The 20278-nt window shown below is 38.1% G+C and overlaps 4 protein-coding genes across 7 annotated transcripts; 3 read left to right on the top strand and 1 right to left on the bottom strand.

The window, feature by feature from the left end:
• Positions 1 to 1553: 1553 nt before the first annotated feature.
• Positions 1554 to 5980, top strand: LOC147478926 (zinc finger CCCH domain-containing protein 53-like). Of its 2 annotated transcripts, none has more exons than XM_086581653.1 (8): positions 1554 to 1862; positions 2110 to 3176; positions 3261 to 3446; positions 3542 to 3721; positions 3846 to 4207; positions 4302 to 4425; positions 4874 to 5100; positions 5204 to 5980. In XM_086581653.1, the coding sequence occupies exons 2-7, from the start codon at positions 2284 to 2286 to the stop codon at positions 5022 to 5024; spliced, it is 1896 nt and encodes a 631-aa protein (XP_086437779.1). In that variant the 5' UTR covers positions 1554 to 1862; positions 2110 to 2283; the 3' UTR covers positions 5025 to 5100; positions 5204 to 5980. The 2 variants fall into 2 exon arrangements, with proteins under 2 accessions (XP_086437779.1, XP_086437780.1); XM_086581654.1 differs by having other exon boundaries at positions 1619 to 1862; positions 2115 to 3176.
• Positions 5981 to 8438: 2458 nt separating this feature from the next.
• LOC147478925 (zinc finger CCCH domain-containing protein 53-like) lies at positions 8439 to 12566 on the top strand. 3 transcript variants are annotated; one of them, XM_086581657.1, is made up of 9 exons: positions 8439 to 8726; positions 8903 to 9798; positions 9906 to 10085; positions 10201 to 10380; positions 10466 to 10830; positions 10925 to 11066; positions 11581 to 11808; positions 11911 to 11980; positions 12086 to 12566. In XM_086581657.1, the coding sequence occupies exons 2-8, from the start codon at positions 9305 to 9307 to the stop codon at positions 11942 to 11944; spliced, it is 1623 nt and encodes a 540-aa protein (XP_086437783.1). In that variant the 5' UTR covers positions 8439 to 8726; positions 8903 to 9304; the 3' UTR covers positions 11945 to 11980; positions 12086 to 12566. The 3 variants fall into 3 exon arrangements, with proteins under 3 accessions (XP_086437783.1, XP_086437782.1, XP_086437781.1); XM_086581656.1 differs by lacking the exon at positions 11911 to 11980 and having other exon boundaries at positions 12012 to 12566; XM_086581655.1 differs by lacking the exons at positions 11911 to 11980; positions 12086 to 12566 and adding an exon at positions 11878 to 11902 and having other exon boundaries at positions 8586 to 8726.
• Positions 12567 to 13468: 902 nt separating this feature from the next.
• Positions 13469 to 16160, bottom strand: LOC147478924 (2-C-methyl-D-erythritol 4-phosphate cytidylyltransferase). The gene is made up of 8 exons (XM_086583041.1): positions 16055 to 16160; positions 15877 to 15973; positions 15736 to 15795; positions 15611 to 15655; positions 15329 to 15532; positions 15080 to 15191; positions 14730 to 14947; positions 13469 to 13899 (listed from the first exon to the last, which is right to left on the bottom strand). The coding sequence occupies exons 5-8, from the start codon at positions 15503 to 15505 to the stop codon at positions 13807 to 13809; spliced, it is 600 nt and encodes a 199-aa protein (XP_086439167.1). The 5' UTR covers positions 15506 to 15532; positions 15611 to 15655; positions 15736 to 15795; positions 15877 to 15973; positions 16055 to 16160; the 3' UTR covers positions 13469 to 13806.
• On the top strand, positions 16156 to 20115 carry LOC147478923 (mediator of RNA polymerase II transcription subunit). The gene is made up of 8 exons (XM_086583040.1): positions 16156 to 16504; positions 16567 to 16732; positions 16817 to 17240; positions 17606 to 17665; positions 17792 to 17860; positions 17949 to 17992; positions 18066 to 18273; positions 19885 to 20115. Exons 1-7 carry the CDS (start codon positions 16294 to 16296, stop codon positions 18247 to 18249), a joined length of 1158 nt encoding a protein of 385 aa, XP_086439166.1. The 5' UTR covers positions 16156 to 16293; the 3' UTR covers positions 18250 to 18273; positions 19885 to 20115.
• Positions 20116 to 20278: the final 163 nt, after the last annotated feature.

The following is a 20278-nucleotide window of genomic DNA, read 5'->3' as shown; positions in this document are numbered from 1 at the left end:
CTCTCCACGTGGATGTCATAGTATTAACTTAGTATTATGTGACATGGCAAATTATTGTTCAAATGCAATATCCTTTTTTGGAATTTTGCATCGTATTTATTGTTTGTTTTCTTCCTCTACAAAACGATGGAAAGTTTTATGTAAGTATTTAACTAAATATACGGTGAAAAATTTGTCACCAACACGTTGGAAAAGTCAAGTTGAGAGTGTTAAAACATTGATTACTCAAGTGTCATAAATTAGGGATGCTCTACTTGAGCTAGCAACAATTAGCGAGGATCCAAAAACAAAGAGTGAAGCCGAAAGTCTAGCATTGCATGATTTAGAAAATTATGAGTTTTTGTTTGGAATGGTTATTTGGTATGATATATTAGTTATTGTGAATTTGGTTAGTAAGGATTTACAATCTAAATATATGTTTATTGACATGGCTATAAATAAAATAAAATGTCTAATCACATTTTTTTAAAAGTACATAGAAGAAGGATTTGAAAAGGCTAAAATAGCATCTGTAGATATTGCATGTCAAATGGATATAGAACCGGTATTTTGTGAAAAAATGTGTAATTCAGAGAAAGAGATAATTTGATGAAAATGTTGACAATGAAATAACTCAAACACCTCAAGAGTCATTTATAACTAATTTTTTCTTATATATAATTGATCAAGCGATATCATATTTTAATAATAGATCCAAACAGTTAAAAAGTTTTGAAGAAATGTCAGATTTTTATTTGTTGTGAAAAAATTGAAATCAATAGATGATAATAGGTTAAAAGAATATTGTATTAATCTTTGAAGTTTTCTAAAACATGGAGAGAGTTGTGATAATGTGATGTTGATGGTACATATTTGTTTTTAGAATTAAGACTACTAAGAGAAATTTTAGATACCAAAAATGAATCCGCAATTAAAATATTGAACTATCTAAAAAGAATACAATCTTTTCCAAATGCTTATATAGTTTATAGAATATTGATGACAGTGTCTGTAACCGTTGTTTCGGCAGAAATGAGTTTTTCAAAACTAAAGTTAATTAAATTTTACTTAAGATCAACCATGTCACAAGAAAGATTGAGTGGATTAGCTACATTATCTATAGAAAGAGATTTTCTAAAAGAACTTGAATACAAAGATTTAATTAGTGATTTTGCCGTTCAAAAAGTAAGAAAAATGAAATTTAATTGAAGTTTGTGAAATGTAAAAATTTATTAAAAAAAAAAAAAAAAAAAAAACTTTTAAATCCGCCAAAGTATTTTGATAATACATTGCCGGTCCAAACCCGGATAAAAGATGAGGGTTTGCATTCTAAATAAAGCAATAACTGTAGCTCCAAATGGCCTTGAGCCGCCCCTGATTGAAAACCATTGACAGCCCAAGTGCATGGGTTTCTCAAAGAGAGTTTTAGAGGGGTATTTGGGTCAGTGCATGGTATCTCAAACACAATAATAGTTGGGAAAAGAGAAAGAGGAGAAAGTCCAAAATCTATCCAGTATGGTAAAAGAGACACACAGAGAAACGTCACTAACAAAGTAGCAACTAAGCCCTAAAAAAGGAAGTAATCTGCATCTACCCTCTCTCTCCTCCCTGCAGTCCAGCTCACTACTCATAATAACACGGGACTGCAGTTTCCAGTACTCCCCCATTTTGGCATGATGGCCTTCTCCTAACATATAAAAAAACACTCAAATCCTCCTCATAGATCCTCTTCTGCTTTTATATTATTTAGTTAGTTTTCTGGTTGCTACTCCTGCTACTGCCTGTTGCTATAGTGAAGTTTTTTCTAGTCCACTGAAATACTAGAGTAAAAGGATGGATCATTCTACTAGGCCTGGATGGACAGCAGTGATCTAGTAGTATAGGTAAGTAAGGCTGTTATCACTTATCATGCATGTGTAGTAGTGATCCTTGTTTCCTTTTTTCGGCAATATTTTCAATTTTTGTTTCTGTTTTTGAGTAACCAAATCCAACCCCCTTGCCTTTTATTTGTTACTTTTTATAAACACTAGGGGGGGGAGTACTAGCAGTCAGAACAATTTAGAAACCCTTAAATTTCATCTTCTGTAAAAAACCTAACTTTCTTCTATTTCTCTTTCTTTCTTTTTCCAGAGCAGCAGCAAGCAGTACAAGGGAAGGAAAAAAGAAAAGAAAAAGGCAGAGTCTTTGTAGAAAAGGATTTCTTTACTGGCCTGTTAGTGAGTGAGTAAGTGATTTAGATTGGAGTGTGTGCGTCTTTTTAGAGGTTAGTTTTCAGTTGTACAAACACAAATCAAAACAACAGCAATGGATGCCTATGAAGCAACAAGGATAGTTTTTTCGAGGATTCAAAACATAGACCCAGAAAATGCATCTAAGATCATGGGTTTCCTTTTAATCCAAGATCATGGTGACAAAGAAATGATTCGACTTGCTTTTGGTCCTGAAACGCTTATCCACTCACTCATCATCAAAGCCTACAACGAACTCGGTCTCTCTTCCAACCCTCCATCTCCATCTCCCTCTCCCTCTCCTTTCTTTCCCCTCTCCAGGCAGAATTCTTCTTCGCGATTACCTTTCAATTCCAACTCCTCTGCTGCTTCCTATGCCTCGGTAGTAGCAACCAATGGCAATGACAACAATGCCTTCAACCGTGCCAAAAACAACCACACTGAATTCATTGACGAATTACATCTCCAAGATCAATTGGCATTCCTTAACGACGCCTCCCCGAAAAATCCCGACTTGTTTTACCCCTCTTCGGAACTAGCTACCAGTCCCAGCGACAGCGCCACTGATGGGATGCTTTTCAATTCTTATTCTCCGAATTGGGGAGTGAACAATGAGCAACATCGACGCAGTCTGTCTGTTACAGATATCGGCTTGGGGGGTTCGGATCCTTTTGGGTGGAAGCCATGCCTTTACTATGCCAGAGGCTACTGTAAGAATGGCACAAGCTGTCGGTTCCTCCATGCGCCTCCAGATTCTCCTGATTCAACCACAAATGTTGGTTCCCCTGGGAAACTTGATATCATGGAACAGTGCCAGGAGCTTCTTCTTAGATCCAAGAGTCAGCAACATTATCACCATCAGCAGCAGAGGTTGAGCAATGCATCCCATCTACTGGCTTCTGCTTCTTTCCCTTACAGTGCCGCCAAATGCCCAAATTTCTTGATGCAACAGCAGCAGAATGACACTAGGTGAGGTGTTTTTATTTTTTCTTTCACAAGCACAAAGCTTTTTTTTTTTTGTTTCCTGATTATTCTCTTGGTCCATTCTTACAGGGCCGCAGCCGCTGCGGGGCTAATGTTAGGTGGGGAAGATTTGCACCAATATGGCCGGTCTCGGATTGATAAAAATGATTTTGCAAGCATCACCGCAGGAATGGTAAACCCAGCATCGAGGCAGATATACTTGACATTCCCGGCTGATAGCACCTTTAGAGAAGAAGATGTTTCCAATTACTTCAGGTTTGTAATTTAGATTCAATTTTTTTTATTGTTACTTTCTTATTTCTGTAATTTTAATCTTATGATTGAAGTGTGAGTATTATTTCTTCTCGAAGCATTTATGGACCCGTACAGGATGTGAGGATCCCATACCAGCAGAAACGAATGTTCGGGTTTGTTACATTCGTCTACCCTGAGACTGTGAAGCTTATCCTGGCCAAAGGAAACCCACATTTCGTCTGCGATGCTCGTGTCCTCGTTAAGCCCTACAAAGAGAAAGGGAAAATCCCAGACAGGTACAGGCACTCCACTCCACATTCAAACTTTAGTAGAGTTTTTTTTTTTTTTGCATCAACTGGAGCATCTAGTTTCATATCAGTTTGAGTTTAACAAAAGTTGGTGTGCCTACTTTTTACTTAGGAAGCAGCAGCAGCAACTGGTGGAGAGAAGTGATTTCCCACCATCTACTACTCTTTCTGGACATGATAACCGGGACCCTTATGACCTTCAGGTCATGCAAATGCAAAGCAGTCCGAGGCTCTTATACAATACCAACGAACTGCTTCTGAGAAGAAAGTTGGAGGAACAGGCGGAATTGCAGCAAGCCATTGAGCTCCAAAGTAGGAAATTGATGGGCTTGCACCTATTTGATGGTAATAAGCACCATCGACGCAATCTTTCTACTGGAACTGCTCCCATTCACGTGCCCATTCATTCTCACGCCTTTGCCAATCAGAATTTCTTTATTCCACCTGGTCAGAGTAGTCCCAAGATGCCACTAGGTAAAAATTACCACCGACTTGAGGTTGATAAAACTTAAGATAGCTAGAAGCACTTGTGTTGAAAGAGATTTGGTTTCTTCTTGTATACTTGCAGATGATTGTGCAAGCAGTGCCTCATCGTTAGCATTATCCACTATTGCTGATCAGAACTCAAAGAAGCAAGCAGAGCTCGATTGTGGGGACAATCGCAAGGAGAACTCCAAGCACTGTGACCACACGTAAGAATATAATAGTCAACCTAATTAAATTTGGGTAAAGGATAGAACAATTCATTTCACAAAATTCCACAAAAGGTTTCCTGTTTTAGACTTTTAGTTCTGTTTGATTGTTAGGCTGCAGTTGTTACGGATAAAACACTGTAGATCCAAAGTTGGGCTGTTTTTTTTATAAGAATTGGACTTGAAGTGGTTAGAGTCTGAGCATTACGTGGTATTAGTACTTGCCCTAGAGCCATGACGGACTGCGAAACTTGATAAAACTTTTGTTGTGTTGTAGTGATAAATGAGTGATGTTTATATACAAATGTCATGTTGTAGAGTGTTTTGTAGTGTGACAATGTGGCATAACTGCGAAAGCTCACTAATCATCTATATATTGATCAGCAAGAGTTTGCAAACTTCATTTCGTTAGCAAGCGACTTATCCAGTTTCCTACATTTTGTTGCAGTGTGGAGCACAATCTTCCTGAGAGTCCCTTTGCATCTCCCACCAAAACAATGGTGATGCCTCTTGTTTGTCTTTCATTTCTACCGCAGAGGTTGAGCAAAGCATCAGTGGTACCTTGGCACCATCATCTCCTAGCAACAATAATAACTTGAATCCATCCTCGTTGCTACCTGCCACGACCACCTTAGACATGGCTTCCTTCAAATCATGTTACATGCAGTTGCCTAGGTACTATTCTTGACGAAGTTCTCTGTTTGTAACTATGCACGTCATTTCATACCAGTAAAATTGTTTTTAGGCCAGTTATAACCTGAGGTTAGTTTTGATCCAGACTTTCCTCTGGTAATGGAGCCATACAAATGTAGGGTACATGGCCGGGGATGGGCGATAACGACTGGGCAGACAATGGGCAGGTGGCCCGTTATGGGCAAAGAACTGAATCTTTCCTGATCTCGATACAAATGAATCCAATCAAGCTCAAGGATGTCTGAGTTAACAAGGTTTGTTTGGTGGTTTGTTCATTTTACAGAGAATAGTCATCAAATTGCAGAGAGGAGGCTACATATCACCAGAATAACCAAAGTATACACACTGTAGAAAAGACTTACCAATCATGTTAAGTTTATTAATACCATCCGCATATATAGGCATACTGTTTACCAGCATGCAAGTGCATGCATACAGGAGTAGATTGTTATGGGAAAGATACAAGTCTTCCAATATCTCACTGTCTTTCTGGCCTTCTCTACAATTCTGAAAGTTATAGTTGGAAATATTCAATGGAAAGGAAAGAATGAGCAAAGCTGGAATCAAGTAGGACAAATGGGAGCTGAAGGGGGGTATGAAAGGGGAAGCAAAAGCTTACAAGGAGGAGCTCAATTCAGGTTATTTTAGTCAAAAGGATTTTGAGTTCATTGACATGTGAATGATTGCAGCTTTACTTTTTCTATTTTGTAGTTGCTGTTGTTTACACTACACATAGTATCATTTGTCATGATCAAAACACAGATGGAAAAGGAAAGAACAATATTACAAAGAGGCCTATTACAAAAGTTGAATAATATAAAAAGGAAAAGATGATAAGGAAATGTGTGGTTAAAGATGAAAAGGAAGTATTATTTATTATTATATATATTTTATTTTATTTTATTGCAGTTTCTGTGATGCTCTTCTTTTCTATGGGATGGTGTTATTATTTTACTTTCTTTTGGTGTGGGGTGTTCAAGGACAAACCTTTATGTGGGAGTCACATGGGTGCTGACACAACCCACATGCAACACTTTCTCTCTTCTCCCATTGAACAAATTTATTACCTGGTGCTACTGTTAAAAAAGAGAACACTCATTACTCAAACCAACCTCTCTATGTATGTGTGGTGGATAGTTTCAGTGTCAGCAAGTGTAGGGTCAACACATTGTACACAGTACCTGACCTTATAAAGGTTGATTAGATTCCACCACAATTTATTTCTCAATATGTGTAGCAGAATCTTTTGGGTAGTGGGCTTAGCCTTGCACTGTGGACCTGGGAGTTTGTGAACATGGGAATGCGTCGGGTCACAGGTTTTTTAGTGGGCGCCTGCGTGAGACATTGAGACAAATCGTCTTTGGTTTTTGTTGCTTTGTTGGAGGAACGCCTTATTGCTTCCCCATCTCCTCCTCCCCATCACTGGTATATATGAATGGATTTCTCATGTACCCCTTCTTTTGCTACTCCACTTAGTTATGTTAGGACTTGGGAGGTGCAGTGATGAGAATTGATCAGAATTTGTCACTGGCTCAGCAACAGCAACAAATTGCTAGCTCAATTTCTAAAAGTACAGTCTACTATTTAAATAAAATTTTATTTAGGATCTTCTTTCAAAACATTTCTGGTCTTCTAACCTTCAGTCTTGTTGAGTTGTTGTACATAAAATCAGAGTTTTAGTTTTATTTTTTTTAAGCTCCTTTTATTTACTATGGATTAAAATATTGTTTTGAGATCTGTGCTGGTTTCATTTTGTTATTTGCATTGACAACCCCAGAGTGTCTATATTGCTCGGTCTGAAGTTGTTTTATCGTGTTCCCTGGCGAATACTACTATATATATATCATTTTTTCCCCCCGATAATAACTACTATATAATATATCATCATTCTGCTTCTTTAGCTATTCTCGAGAGATAAGAAAAGATAAAACTATTCACGAGGGCCTCTTGTTTTTTCACTTTTTTTATTAGTTTCAAAATTTTCAATATCCTTGAAATCTGAGGCTCTGAGCAACATTTTGAAGTAGTTGGTCCATTATTACAAAACTGTCTGTGGTACTAGCATAATTCAGGATTTCGGAATCACTGAAAGGTCCAAAAACTGAAATTCCTACAAATTCTGAGCAAAACCCGAATTTTTATTATGATTTCTTCAAAGCCCGAAATATTTGTTGGAATTCGGAGATCCCTGTTGAAATCATGAACTATGACTACCAGTAGCAGTGACTTCGGATCAAATAAAGGGATTTCATAAAAAAAAAAATACAATTTTTCTTGGAAAACATTCGGGCAAATTGTTTTACGAATTCGTAAATCCAAAGAACATTGCAAACCAGTTCACACAAATATTAACTAAAGGCCGGCCAAACTAGACATAGTTAATATCAGGTTTTAGATTTGGTTGGGGATTATATGTGGTTATGACTTATGACTTAGTGTTAGTATATGAAGTAATTGGTTAAAATGTGTATATTTTGCGACTTGTAAGTACACATGATTTTGTAAAAATTCAGAAATCGGATTATCTAATTTCTATCTGATTATTTGATTTATTTCCCATAAAATTTAGATATCGGAATTTTGGACATAAGAACAATGCCAAATTGGAAAAAATATCAAATTGGTTTTTTGGAATTTCAGATAAAATAGCACCCCTAAGTTCTATACTTGTATCCTCTAGGTTAAATCTTGATTAATCAGGACTAGTTAGGGAATGACATTTTAAAAATAAAAAATTTGTTCTTCGTTCCTTAAAAAACTAAAATTATAGGAAAGAGGAGTGTATAAAGGATAAACTATAACACAAGTGTGTGGCAGTGTTGGTGTTTGTTTTTACTTTTTAGTACGTTAGAACAAAATTCATGATTTATTAGTTGGTGGACAATTTCTCCGCACATCCTCATGGTCCACCAAACTTGACTCAATCCAGTATTCCCCTGACCAGCATTAGTGAGCCCAACACCAAGTGCCTTGATTTTGGTGACTAAACACTAGGAAATACAAATGTTCAGAAATGTATGTAACCAACTGAAGTTTTCATGTGGGTGAAGCTCAAAGAGTCTCCATAAACTTGTCTACAAGTGAGAGGTGTCCGAAATTTGGTTTTATGGACATCCAGACCCATAAAAATCAAAGCCCAAGAGTAAAAAATAAAATCTTGAGTGATAAATGAAAAGAAAGGGGAGCAAATAACCCGACCGAAAAATATGCCTATTTGGGAGCGGCAGTGGACGAGATCTGGATCTAAAAAATGAAAAGAAATGGTGTAAAAGACAAAAAAAACATGAACAAATAAATAAAGGGCCAGAAAGTCTTAAAACACACAGAGAAACGTCACTAGCAACAAGTACCAACTACTACTACTACTACTACTAAAACCCTAAACAAAAAAAAAAAAAAATAGAGGAGGTCATCCACCCTCCAATCATGTACTCCACCTCAGAGTCTCTGTTTTTAGTTTGTTTCAGTAATAAGCTGGTTTTCAACTTGACAGCAACAAAAGCCATAGAGATCCTCTCTTCTGCTTTTTAGTTTTGAAAATTTTAATAGTGGGAGTGTTAAAGATGTTGGATCCAGAGACTCCAGACCTACTTACTACATGATATCTGGTGGGTAACTACTAAGTACTAAGTAGTAGGATATCATATTTTTTCCTTTCCTTTTTTATAAACATAAACATAAACATAAACATGAGAGTATGAGAGGGATTCGGTATTTAGAGTAGCAGTCAGAAAAAAAAAATCTAACTTTCTTCTTTTTGGTTCATTTATATATCTTTTTGCAGAAGAGCAGCAGTGAGGGAAGAAAAGGAAAAGTCGAAGATAAAGGATTACTCTGAGTGAGTAAGTCATATTTATTTAGTTTTTTCAAGTCCAAAAACATCATCTTTGCCCAACACAGCAAATCATGGATGCTTATGAAGCAACAAGAATAGTTTTTTCAAGGATTCAAAGCATAGACCCAGAGAATGCGGCTAAGATAATGGGTTTTCTCTTGATCCAAGATCATGGTGACAAAGAAATGATCCGTCTTGCTTTTGGTCCTGAATCCCTTATCCACTCTCTCATCCTCAAAGCCTGTAATGAACTAGGCCTCTCTCCCTTCTTCCCACTTTCCAGGCAGAATTCTTCCAGATTACTTCGCTCTCACTCTCCTGCCTCCGCTGATTTTAATGTTTTGAGCCCCAATGGCTTCCACCACAATGTCAAAAGCAACCACATTGATGAATTTCATCTCCAAGACCCCTTGTCTTTCCTCGACGAAGCCCCAAAAGACCCCGACTTGTTTTTCCCCTCTTCGGACACTGATGCTATGTTCTTCAACAATTCATCTCCTCCCAATTGGGGTGTGGGACCAACACCGACGCAGCCTCTCCGTCACAGATATCGGCTCGGATCCTTTTGGCTGGAAGCCATGCCTTTACTATGCTAGAGGCTACTGTAAGAATGGGACAAGCTGTCGTTTCCTCCATGAATCTCCTGATTCAACCGCATTTGGTGCTGAATTTGATGTCATGGACCAGTGTCACGAGCTTCTTAGATCCAGGAGTCTGAAACATTGTCAGCATCAACAGCAGAGATTGACCAATGCCTCCCAGCTGCTTGCTTCTGGTTCTTTCCCTTACACTGGCAGCAAATGCTCAAATTTCTTGTTGCAACAGCAGCAGAATGATACTTTGAGGTGCAGTGTGCTGTTTATTATTGCTATTATTGTTTTCACTAGCATAGAGCTCTATTTTGAGGATTGGTTCATTGATTTGTTTTGATTGAGGTCTTGGGTTTTTTCAGGGCAGCGGCTGGGTTAATGTTGGATGGGGACGATTTGCACCATTATGGTCGGTCTCGAATTGAGAGAAGTGACTTTTTAAGCATCCCCGGAGGAATGGCTAACTCTGCATCCAGGCAGATATACTTGACTTTCCCAGCTGACAGCACTTTCAGAGAAGAAGACGTCTCCAATTATTTCAGGTTTCTCCTTACTCCTCATCTCTACCTGGGTGAAGATTCTTTTCCTGTTTTTTGCTATTGTTTCTGCAATTTAAAGACTTGGGGATTGAAGTGTACTTCTTGTTTCTTTTCCAAGTATTTATGGACCTGTACAGGATGTGAGGATACCATACCAGCAGAAAAGAATGTTTGGGTTTGTTACATTCATCTATTCTGAGACTGTGAAGCTCATCCTCGCCAAAGGCAACCCACACTTTGTCTGCGACGCTCGTGTGCTTGTTAAGCCCTACAAAGAGAAAGGGAAAGTCCCAGATAGGTACAAGCACTCCACATTCCAATTTCATAGTTTCAATCTTTGTTTTATGCGTCAAATACATTTATCATCTCTTCCCAATAAACAGGAAGCAGCAACAACCAATGATGGAGTTGGGAGATTTCTCACCATCTGGTATTACTGGCCATGATCACCGGGACCCCTTTGACCTTCAGTTCAGTATGCAAATGGAAAGCAGTCCGAGGATGTACAATACCAACGAACTGCTTATGAGAAGAAAGTTGGAGCAGGCTGAATTGCAGCAAGCAATGGAGCTTCATAGTAGGAAACTGATGGGCCTGCACCTTTTTGATGGTAATAAGCACCATCGTCGCAATCTTTCTACTGGAACTGGTTCCGTTCCCTCCCCAATTCACTCCCACGCTTATGTCAATCAGAATTTCATGATTCCGACATCTTCACCTGGTCAGAGTAGTCCTATGACGCAATTAGGTAAGCATGAACAACAATTAAGGTTCTACACACTCCTGAAGGTAGGAGCACGTGCTACATTTTTTTTTTCTGATGCCATCTTGTTTTCTTGCAGATAATTGTGCAGTAAGCTGTGCGACTTCCTTATCACTATCCACTATTGCTGATAATGTCTCAAAGCCTCAAGCCGAGTTAGATCGTGGGGACAACGATGCGGAGGAGAACTTCAAGCATGGCGACAACAACACCCATGTCAGGTAATAATGCAACAGTAAACAATAAGAATTGAAGAGTTTCGTTTTTCAATCCTTGCTTTGGCAAAACTTCACTATCTTTTCTTGTTTTAGTTCACAAGGATTGGAAAGTTGTTCTGTTTTTAAATCCTTGGTGTCACAAAACTTTATGACCTATTTCTTGTTTTGGTTCTATTTGAAGACTGTTGGATTTTTAGGGCAAAGCTCTATGATTTTTGATAAGTGGGTTTCGAAGGGTAGATTCTGATAATTTATTCGAATGCATTTTACTTTGACGTCTTGCCATGGTTGCCAAATTCAATTATACTTATGTCATATCGCCAACATTCTTTTTCATGATTGAATTTGAATAGAATGTTGATAGAGATATTGGTACTGTGTAGTAAGACAATGCTGCTAGATTTCCAAAGCTCTAGGCTGTTATGTAATTTACTTTTATGTTTACTGCCAAAAGTTTGCCAAGTCTGTTTGTAACGTGGTACCAAGAGACTTATCCTGTTTCAATATTTTGTTGCAGTGTGGAACACAATCTTCCTGACAATCCCTTTGCTTCTCCTACTAAAAGCAATGCAGATCCCTCTGGTATGTCTTTCACTTCCGCAGCAGAGGTTGGGCAAAGCATCAGTGCCACTCTGGCTCCATCTTCTCCTAGCAACAATACTAGCTTGATTTCATCGCTGGTGCTGCCGGCCACTTCCACCCTAGACATGGCTTCTTTTAAATCATGTTACTTGCAAATGCCTAGGTAATACTCTTCATGCCAGTTTTCTCATTTGAACTATGCCATGCGTTAATAAAATTGTTTCTGGGCCAGTTATAACTAACTAAGAAGTTAGTTTTGATCCAGACTCTCTTCTGGTAATGGAGCCATAAGAATGTAGTTTGGGCCTCGGGTGGTCAGCAGGTGGCCTTTTATGGTAAAACACTGAATCTTTCTTATCTTTTTAGGAATGCTGAGTCCAATCAAGATCAAGGAGGTCTGAGTTAACATGGTTTGTCTGGATGCTTTGTTCATTTTACAGAAATAATCATCAAATGAATAGAGGAGGCTACATTTCGCCCGAATAACAAAAGTGTACATTGTAGAAAAGACTTCATCAGTCATGTTAACTTTATATACCAGATAGGATACCAGTTTAGCAGCACACGAGTGCATAAATGCATGCAGACTGCAATGGGAGGATTCAAGTCATCCGATATCTCACTGTCTTTCTTACCTTCCTTCTGACATTCTGAGTTATAGGAGGAAATGTTGAAGGGAAAGTGAAGAATGAAGCTGTTATCAAGTAGGACAACATGGGCAGGATTTTAGTCTAGAAGATTTGGAGTTCGTTGAGATGGAAAGGAGCACAACTTTACTTTTATACTTTGTAGTAGCTCTTGTATATATGATTTCATTTGTCATAAAAAAATACTCATATGGAAAAGGAACGAAATGTATTACAAAAGTTGACTTAACGAAGGAACAGTCTGAAAGGGAATTAGCTTTCATTTTTATATTCACATGCTGGCTATTTATTTTTGTTAATTTGCAGAGAAGGGAGTTATTTTCTTCTTTCATTTGGCGTGGGGTTGTTTATGTGGGATTCACATGGGTGCCACCCACATGCGAACCTCTTGACTCCTTTGGTGGTAAAAAAAAGTTGATTAGAGTGTCTGATGAACACAGTTATGCATTTGAGTTGATGGTAATTTACTCCGATTCCCAGTCGCTGGTGGTAATCGTGATGGTCCATTTGATTTCAAAATTAATTACCCAAAATTAAAGGAAGGTTGAAACTGTACTAATTTTTAAAAGGAACTGTATATCGTTACTTGAGCTAAATACATCTATATACAAGACTACAAATGTATTTGGTAATACAGAGGTTGCCAATCTTTAAAGCAATCATACTACTATGCAAGACTACAAATGTATTGGGTAATACAGAGGTTGCCAATCTTTGAAGCAATCATACTACCATACAAGACTACAAATGTATTGGGTTCAGAGGTCCTACCCAGCAGTAATGTTATACATACATGATTTAAAATTCGGAGTTGTGGACAGTCACAGACTCCGTCTTTCGTTTTGGCAATAGCTCCTCCCTAATTTAAAAGGTTGGGTTTGTTAGGGTCTTAGGGATGAGTTTAGGGATAAACCCAATTTTTTCAGATATTTTAGAGATACGTGAGGAGGAAAAAGTTGTGTTCAACATGTTATATATTGTTGGAAGAGCAAATGAGATTTAAGTTTTGACTTTTGTGACAGAAATTAATAATAAGAAAATTAATCCGATTGCTAATGTCTAACTTCACAAAGAAAAGTCCGAAACAATATATCTAATTGACTAAAATGGTGAGGCTCATGACCCTTTCTCTACCAGTGTGTTGGAGTGCCATAAAATCTGGGAAATACGCCTGTGTACTTTCCAACCCTTCATTTGAATTCGGCCTAGGCCATTCTGAGCATACAGAGTGTTTTATTGCAACTCAACACCTTGTCAAAAGCAGTTTTAATAAATACTACAATAACATTTGTTTGCCTGTTTGTACTATAACTCAGAAAGAGGAATCAATTTTTCTGCAGCCATGTAGAGCAATCGATGAAAAGATAATGGTATAGCTAGGCTATCAGAGAGTAAAGTCCTTGTAAAGAGCCTAGACAACGTACTGTTAAATCTCAGCTCCCACATGGACTACCATTACAGACCATTAATATCACATCACGTCCCTGACCAGGAAGAGAGATTAAGCTCAGGCATCAAGAATCTTGGGGAGCCTCAAACCTCGTAGGAGTGTCAATACCCATCATACAGCAAAGTCCAGATATTAGGATTATGAGCAAAACAATAGCCTGAACAAAATGGAACAAAAAAGTTAGAATTGGAATGAGATTGTTGTTCAAATTGAGCAAAACTAAAAACCACTGAAATCCTATAGTCAAACTTAATGGTTGAGTAATGGCTGTGAAGTTCGGATGAAATAATAGATAGTTGTGTATTCCATGCTCCTTGAATCCTATAAACTTATACTGATGAAAAACAAAAATATGCATGTGATTTAAAAGATTCAAGAGAATTTTAGGAAAATAACAATTACATTAAAAGGTGACCTAGAAATCAAAAGCTAAGGCATTTTAATATCCATAAAATCTTCAAATAAAACCAAGTAAAAAGACACTAATAATAACTCTAGGATATGCTTTGTATGTACATACATGTCAATGCAATTGATATACGCCAACCCTACGTGTTTCCAATTAGGCGAGCAATTACTGTGTGCGATCAGGCCTGATTTTATTTTTTCAGATACAGTTATGATCATAATTTCTCAATATAGTTACGATCAATTATGACAGTAAGTGATAAGTTTCATTTTAAAACAAACAAGCATCAGCAACTGAAAACAAATCTCCCTCCAAATCTCCCTCCACATGTTGCAGATACACACATGCATATGTGCGTATGCAAATTTAAAGTACTATAGGAAATTGTGATTCTTTATAGGCCTTTCAAGCTGACAAATAGTCCAGCTGCAAATCAGGATACAGGATATTTCTGTAGGGTGCACTTTGTATGATGCGCCTCATGTTATCTTAGGCTCAGAAATCCAGTGTTGACATACCAAAAGTAATAATCGTAAGAGGTAACTTACAACTAAAGCAAAAGATAAGAAGTAACTTACAACTAGAAGGCCCTCAAGAAATGATGATTTAATCTGGCAAACTCCATCACAGAAAGAAGAACTGACTGAACCATTTCCAGTAGAGCCTTCAGCAAGAAACCTGTCCAGTGCCCGATAAGAAGTATATTCCAGTGATTTGTAGGGGTCCGAAGCATAAAGAACCGAGTATGATGCCCCTGACTGCTCCACAGAACTGATAATCTCAGAGAAAATATCTCCTGCAGACAGTAAACCCCAAAGGAATGTATAACTAAAACTAAACTAGGAGCTAGGAGTCAGAGTACAAGCCACACACACACACACACAAGTAAATAAATACATTTCATCTAAATATTGTTATACTGGCACACCTTCTGACCAACTGGGATCAAGTCCTTGAGAAGAGGCGGAGCCTCCATTGCATAGAACAATCAGATGCTTTTTCCTGTTCTGCTTGTTTTTCAACACTGAAGTGAGATAGCCCTGTTAAAAAAAATTGATCAGAAAAAGGTAAGAAAAAAAATCAGCACCAATGGGTGTCCCCTATAATCATATCTTATCCAGAGAAAGATATAACAATCTTAAAAAGTAAAAATAGGAAAAGTTTAAGGTAGTTTTACATGGACTGCCTGCATATCTGCAAGTTTTGGAAAATCGGCACCATCTACAGAACATGACTCTAGGAATGCAATGTTGTCGACTCCAAAGTCATGCCCACAAGTTTCAGTAAATCCAGAAATCAATGAAGTTTCCATTGTCTTGTCGTCCTCTGATGGGGATACATATGGGAATGCCATAGAAAAATTGGATCTGGTGAAGGGGACCTGCTTAATAATAGCAAAGAATAATTATTAAATTTGTAAAAGAGGGTTGATATGTGATGCAGAAAAGAAAAAAAGTACCTTGAGTAAGTGGCTTAGTGCTGGATCGATGTGTGAAGATTGTAACTACAGTTTGGGTAAACATATGGTATTAGCACTGGTAAAATAGGTGTTCCAATAGCAGGAGCATAGGGTTTGGCAATAACCTGTCTAGCAATAAAAACAAGTCCAATATCCAGATGGTTGTGAAGATCCTCCCCGGGACACTGAGGAAAAGGGGAAGTGGATGTGAGAGGCAGTACTCTAATAAATATATTAAAAAAAAAGGAATAGAGGGGGGGAAATACCAGTAAAGAGGACCAGCCTCCTTGAGAAAGAATGAGCTTAGGTAAATCATTCCGGGAGATGGTACGATAGTCAACCCCGGAGTCGTTGATTCCATCTCTGGTTACATAGATAGATAGATAATTAGATGCTAGATGATTAAGGGTTTATTAGTATAATAATCAATGAAAAAAGACTTACTGAGTGGACCAGAGAAAGGCAGGTGCGGTAATTGAAGTCCCCCGTCCACAAACAACAACAGAAGAAGAAGATAAAACTGGCCATCGATCGGGAGAGAAACTTTTTTTCTATTTTGAGATCAGATTTACAAAAAAGAAGAAGACGAGACCCCCCTCTGATATTTTATATATCGACCGATATTTCAGTTTCTCAAAAATATATATATATATATTTCAGGAGAGGAGAGAAATTAATAAACAATGGATGCGCCTCCGAAACAGGTGGCAATGGCCATGGACAGACTCTCCGATGCCGGTCGTCTCATTGCCGACGTCAGGCTCGGCGCTGATCGTCTTCTCGAAGCCCTCTTCGTGGCCTCCACCCGTCCTCACTCGACCACCAAAACCATGAATCTCATCCTCACCGAGGAAGCTTCCATGCGTCGACACCTTCAAGATCTCCGTATCCTCGGTAAATTTACTTCCTTTCTACAATTTTCAATTTTCATAATAAAATGTGCACTTTCTTGTCAGGAAGGCAGTTGGAAGAATCTGGGGTTCTCAATGGATCCCTACGATCACGAAGTAACTCTTGGGGTTTGCACATGCCCCTTGTTTGTCCAGATGGTGCTGTTGTTGCCTATGCCTGGAAACGTCAACTTGCTGGTCAGGCTGGTGCAACTGCCGTTGATAGAACAAAGTACTCCTCCTCCCATTTCTTTTACTAGATTCACCAACTAACTACTTACTTACTACTGTTCATTCATATTTCATGTTTCCCCAGATTGGCACTCAAGGCATTCACTAATCAGAAGAAGCGATTTTTTCCTCACCTTGAAGATGACTCATCTGGAAATGCCAAGAAACACTGTGCTCCGGTGGCTACTGAAGACGAGACAACTTTGCCTCACATATTAATCAGCCTGGGAAAGGAGGCTCCTAATGTTAAAATACTCACTTACCAGCGATTGGACTGGTTAAAGAGAGCTTCCTCACTGTCGTCTCTGTCAAATGATTCCGTTGAGCCATCCAGGGAAGACAATATTCACAATTTAAGCAGACTCAGCACAGCTTCCTTGGCCTCTGGGGCAACAGACCAGGTTGCCGTGGTTGAGTTGTTGGTGCCTTCTACTTTCAGAGCCATTGTGTCATTGCATCCTGCTGGCTCTATGGATCCTGATGCTGTAGCATTTTTCTCTCCTGACGAGGTAATCTTGTTGACGAACATGTCTTGGTGAAGTTTAGCATTTACGGGGAGTTTTTGCTCCAATGTGAGGGACATCAGTTTTTGACAAATCCAAGCTGACATGTTAAAAATTGTGCCTCTCTCTTTCTCTCTCTCATTCAAAAGAACAATAAAGTGGGATCATATATGTGCGCGAATACAAAGAAAGGTTTCAGACTAGGAACATGTTTGGATTAATAATATAAAAGCACAAGCCCAAGGATGGAATCTATTCTTAATGTAGTGTTCTCACTGTGTATCTGTTTCTTCCGTGATACTACTACCATATCTATGATGGTATTGTTTCCTATGAACTTCTGAGTTGATTGATGCTAAATGCTTTCATAGGGAGGCAGCTACATGCACGCTCGAGGTTTTTCAGTTCATCATGTTTTCAGATATATCACGGTGAGAGATTTGTAGCTCATGTCATTTTTATCCTTTCCTCATTGTAGTTGGTTAGCAAGTTAGATCTGTTCTAAATGTTTAAATGCACTGGTTTACATATTGGGATGCTTTTACTTGTTATTGCAGGAACATGCTGTGAAGGCTCTGCAATATTTCCTTGGCACCGAAGCTGATGGGGCGTTGTATCATCTTTTGGTATTGTTCTTTTAGGTCCATATCACGGGATTGAGTAAAGTCTAAAATTTGTATATCTTGATCCTCATTTCTGTTTTCCTTTTTGTAGCGCTGGATCTGCAGCTATCAAACTCTATTTAAGAAAGTTTGCAGGTGTGCCCTCTCCTTACTCTCTCGTATCTGTGTCTTTTCTCTGAAATTACTCATTGTTATGTTGGTGGTGCAGTAAGTGCGGAAGGCTGCTAACATTTGACAGGCCGTCAGCTGTGCTCTTGCCTCCTGTTCATAGACATTACCTACATTCTTCTGTGCCAAATATATCATCAGTACAATCAACATTGTCTGCAAAGGAACAGAGTTTGGATCTAACCAGGGCATACCACATTGGGTGCTCCGTGGAGGAAGCCTAGTCTTTGGTATTATCACGTGCTTAGGTATGTTTTCAGATGTTCTTATTTGCATAGTTGTCAAATCGTATATCGTATCATATATCGTTTTCCATTTTTTGAATATCGTATCATGTATCGTATCGTGTATCGTAAGATACGGTATTTTTAAAATTAATTATAAATAATATGTATATATGAGTTATTTGAATATATATGCATGCAATGAATTCATACTTTGCAGGAAAGGGTATTAAGGATTGAAGAATGAAGACCCATGGTTGTAGTTTTATATGTGTTTGTGCATGTGTATGTAAGTTTTGTACAAAAATAGTCGTATCACACAATACTACTAGTGTATGGTACAAAATGTCATCATTTTCAACCACTAGGCCGAAATTAATATTAGACACATGTCATCATTTTCAACCGCTAGGCCCAAATTAATATTAGACACAAAGGGATAGGCTAGCTGTTGCTTTTGCATTACAGTTGTTGTTTATCATATCCTAAAACTTTAGATGGCTTTCTAAGGCTTAGAAAGGAGAAAAAAAAACTAAATAAATCTTAAAAACTCATTTTCGGATAATTTTTTTTAATATTTCATGTGTTTCAAGTGTATCGCTCGATACGGAATGTATTGTGTATCGTACGGTATGCTCACTGTATTGTGCAATGCATAAAACTTTCGATACACTAGTGTGATACGTATCGATTTGCTTTCGATGCGATACATATTGATACGATACGTATTGTGTATCGTACGATATTGATAACTATGCTTGTTTGAACTTATTGAATCTAAATTTTTCTTTGGCCTAAACAAACTTCATTCATCTGGAGGGAGGGTCCTGGGGATTTGTGAAACTCTATAGTTTATAACTGGAGGAAAATTTATCAACAGTTGTAAGCATGGCTTATGTTGAATTTTTTTGCTAAAAGAAAACTTTTTAAGACTACTTCTGCTGCCATTGCTTTTAGGAGTCCGAGGATAGGAATTAGCTTGGGCCTAAGTAGCAACTATGCATCAATTTTTTTTGTTTTTGACAATTACAATAACTATGCATCATTTTGAAACAAAAGGAGGATTTGATTAATGTATCTGACATGAAGCGATAGAAACAGTAGTTTGTAGGCACAAACACGTACATGGTTGTGCCTTGTGAAGTCTTCAAGTTGTTTCTTGTGAAGTCTTTATGGAGATGAGATGCAACAAGTTGATGATGATGCAACAAATTTGTTTAAAAAAGCAAACTTTGTTTTTTTTAAATATTTAGAGGGTTAGGGCAGACCCACTCTGGTTACATCGAAGGACCCTATCCCGAAGGCTCATTAGCCCCGTAGGCTTACATTGCCCGAAGGTTCATCAACCCTGAAGGGATCGTAACAGCACCCGTGTGTCACTAGCCCAAAGGCCCATCACATAATTACACAAGAAAGAAATCCCAACCAACACTTGGTGGGATTCGAACTTATAACCTCCCATGAGAGGGGTACACAACCAATTGAGCTAGAAGCTCTTGTGTTAAAAAAACAAACTTGATGATGCAACAAGTTTAAAGCTTGATAAAGATGGTTCATTTTTCATAACTATGTTTGGAGTTCTGTATGTCAAAAAAGATTTTATTTGATGTGGGTTTTTTTTTTTGGCACCTGCAGATTCAGATTAAACAACTTTGTGGTTGAAAATTGTGGAGGCATGGGGCTGGTTGTTGGTTCTCCAAGTGCTCTAAAGGAGTTAGAATCAGGGTATATTTGTTTGGAATCACTTTAAATTCTAAAGTTGGTTTAACAAAAGGTTTCTGTGGGCATTTGGTTTCTGTTTTTAGCTTTAGTCACTACGACCCGAAAGATTTGGCTATAAATTCTATTAAAACTAGGTTCAACTAAGATTATATTGCAGTGCAAAGAATGATATATGTTGTAACTTGTAAGGGATGGGATGGCAGTAAATGTATCATACATCTCCACCTGACATGCTTGGAGCGGAGAATTTGGCAATGGACTCTTTGAGTCGGCCCCTTTCCTGCCTGAAAAGATTTGCAGTTAAGAG

This window comes from Coptis chinensis, chromosome 9 (assembly GCF_015680905.1).
Source record: "Coptis chinensis isolate HL-2020 chromosome 9, ASM1568090v1, whole genome shotgun sequence".
Taxonomy (NCBI): domain Eukaryota; kingdom Viridiplantae; phylum Streptophyta; class Magnoliopsida; order Ranunculales; family Ranunculaceae; genus Coptis; species Coptis chinensis.
Note: the sequence above shows the minus strand (reverse complement) of the source record. Positions and strands in the feature narration are given on the sequence as shown.

Coding starts and splice junctions, on each gene's coding strand:
- LOC147478924 (XM_086583041.1), bottom strand. CDS start 15,505: ATGGCATTCCCATATGTATCCCCATCAGAGGACGACAAGACAATGGAA. Junction 15,192..15,328: donor CAGATATGCAGGCAGTCCAT/GTAAAACTACCT, acceptor TTTTTTTAACAG/GGCTATCTCACTTCAGTGTT. Junction 13,900..14,729: donor TTCTTGAGGGCCTTCTAGTT/GTAAGTTACTTC, acceptor CATTTTGTTCAG/GCTATTGTTTTGCTCATAAT.
- LOC147478923 (XM_086583040.1), top strand. CDS start 16,294: ATGGATGCGCCTCCGAAACAGGTGGCAATGGCCATGGACAGACTCTCC. Junction 16,733..16,816: donor ACTGCCGTTGATAGAACAAA/GTACTCCTCCTC, acceptor ATGTTTCCCCAG/ATTGGCACTCAAGGCATTCA. Junction 17,241..17,605: donor CATTTTTCTCTCCTGACGAG/GTAATCTTGTTG, acceptor ATGCTTTCATAG/GGAGGCAGCTACATGCACGC.
- LOC147478925 (XM_086581656.1), top strand. CDS start 9,305: ATGGCTTCCACCACAATGTCAAAAGCAACCACATTGATGAATTTCATC. Junction 9,799..9,905: donor CAGCAGAATGATACTTTGAG/GTGCAGTGTGCT, acceptor GGGTTTTTTCAG/GGCAGCGGCTGGGTTAATGT. Junction 11,067..11,580: donor GACAACAACACCCATGTCAG/GTAATAATGCAA, acceptor ATTTTGTTGCAG/TGTGGAACACAATCTTCCTG.
- LOC147478926 (XM_086581653.1), top strand. CDS start 2,284: ATGGATGCCTATGAAGCAACAAGGATAGTTTTTTCGAGGATTCAAAAC. Junction 3,447..3,541: donor GATGTTTCCAATTACTTCAG/GTTTGTAATTTA, acceptor TTCTTCTCGAAG/CATTTATGGACCCGTACAGG. Junction 3,722..3,845: donor AAAGGGAAAATCCCAGACAG/GTACAGGCACTC, acceptor CTTTTTACTTAG/GAAGCAGCAGCAGCAACTGG.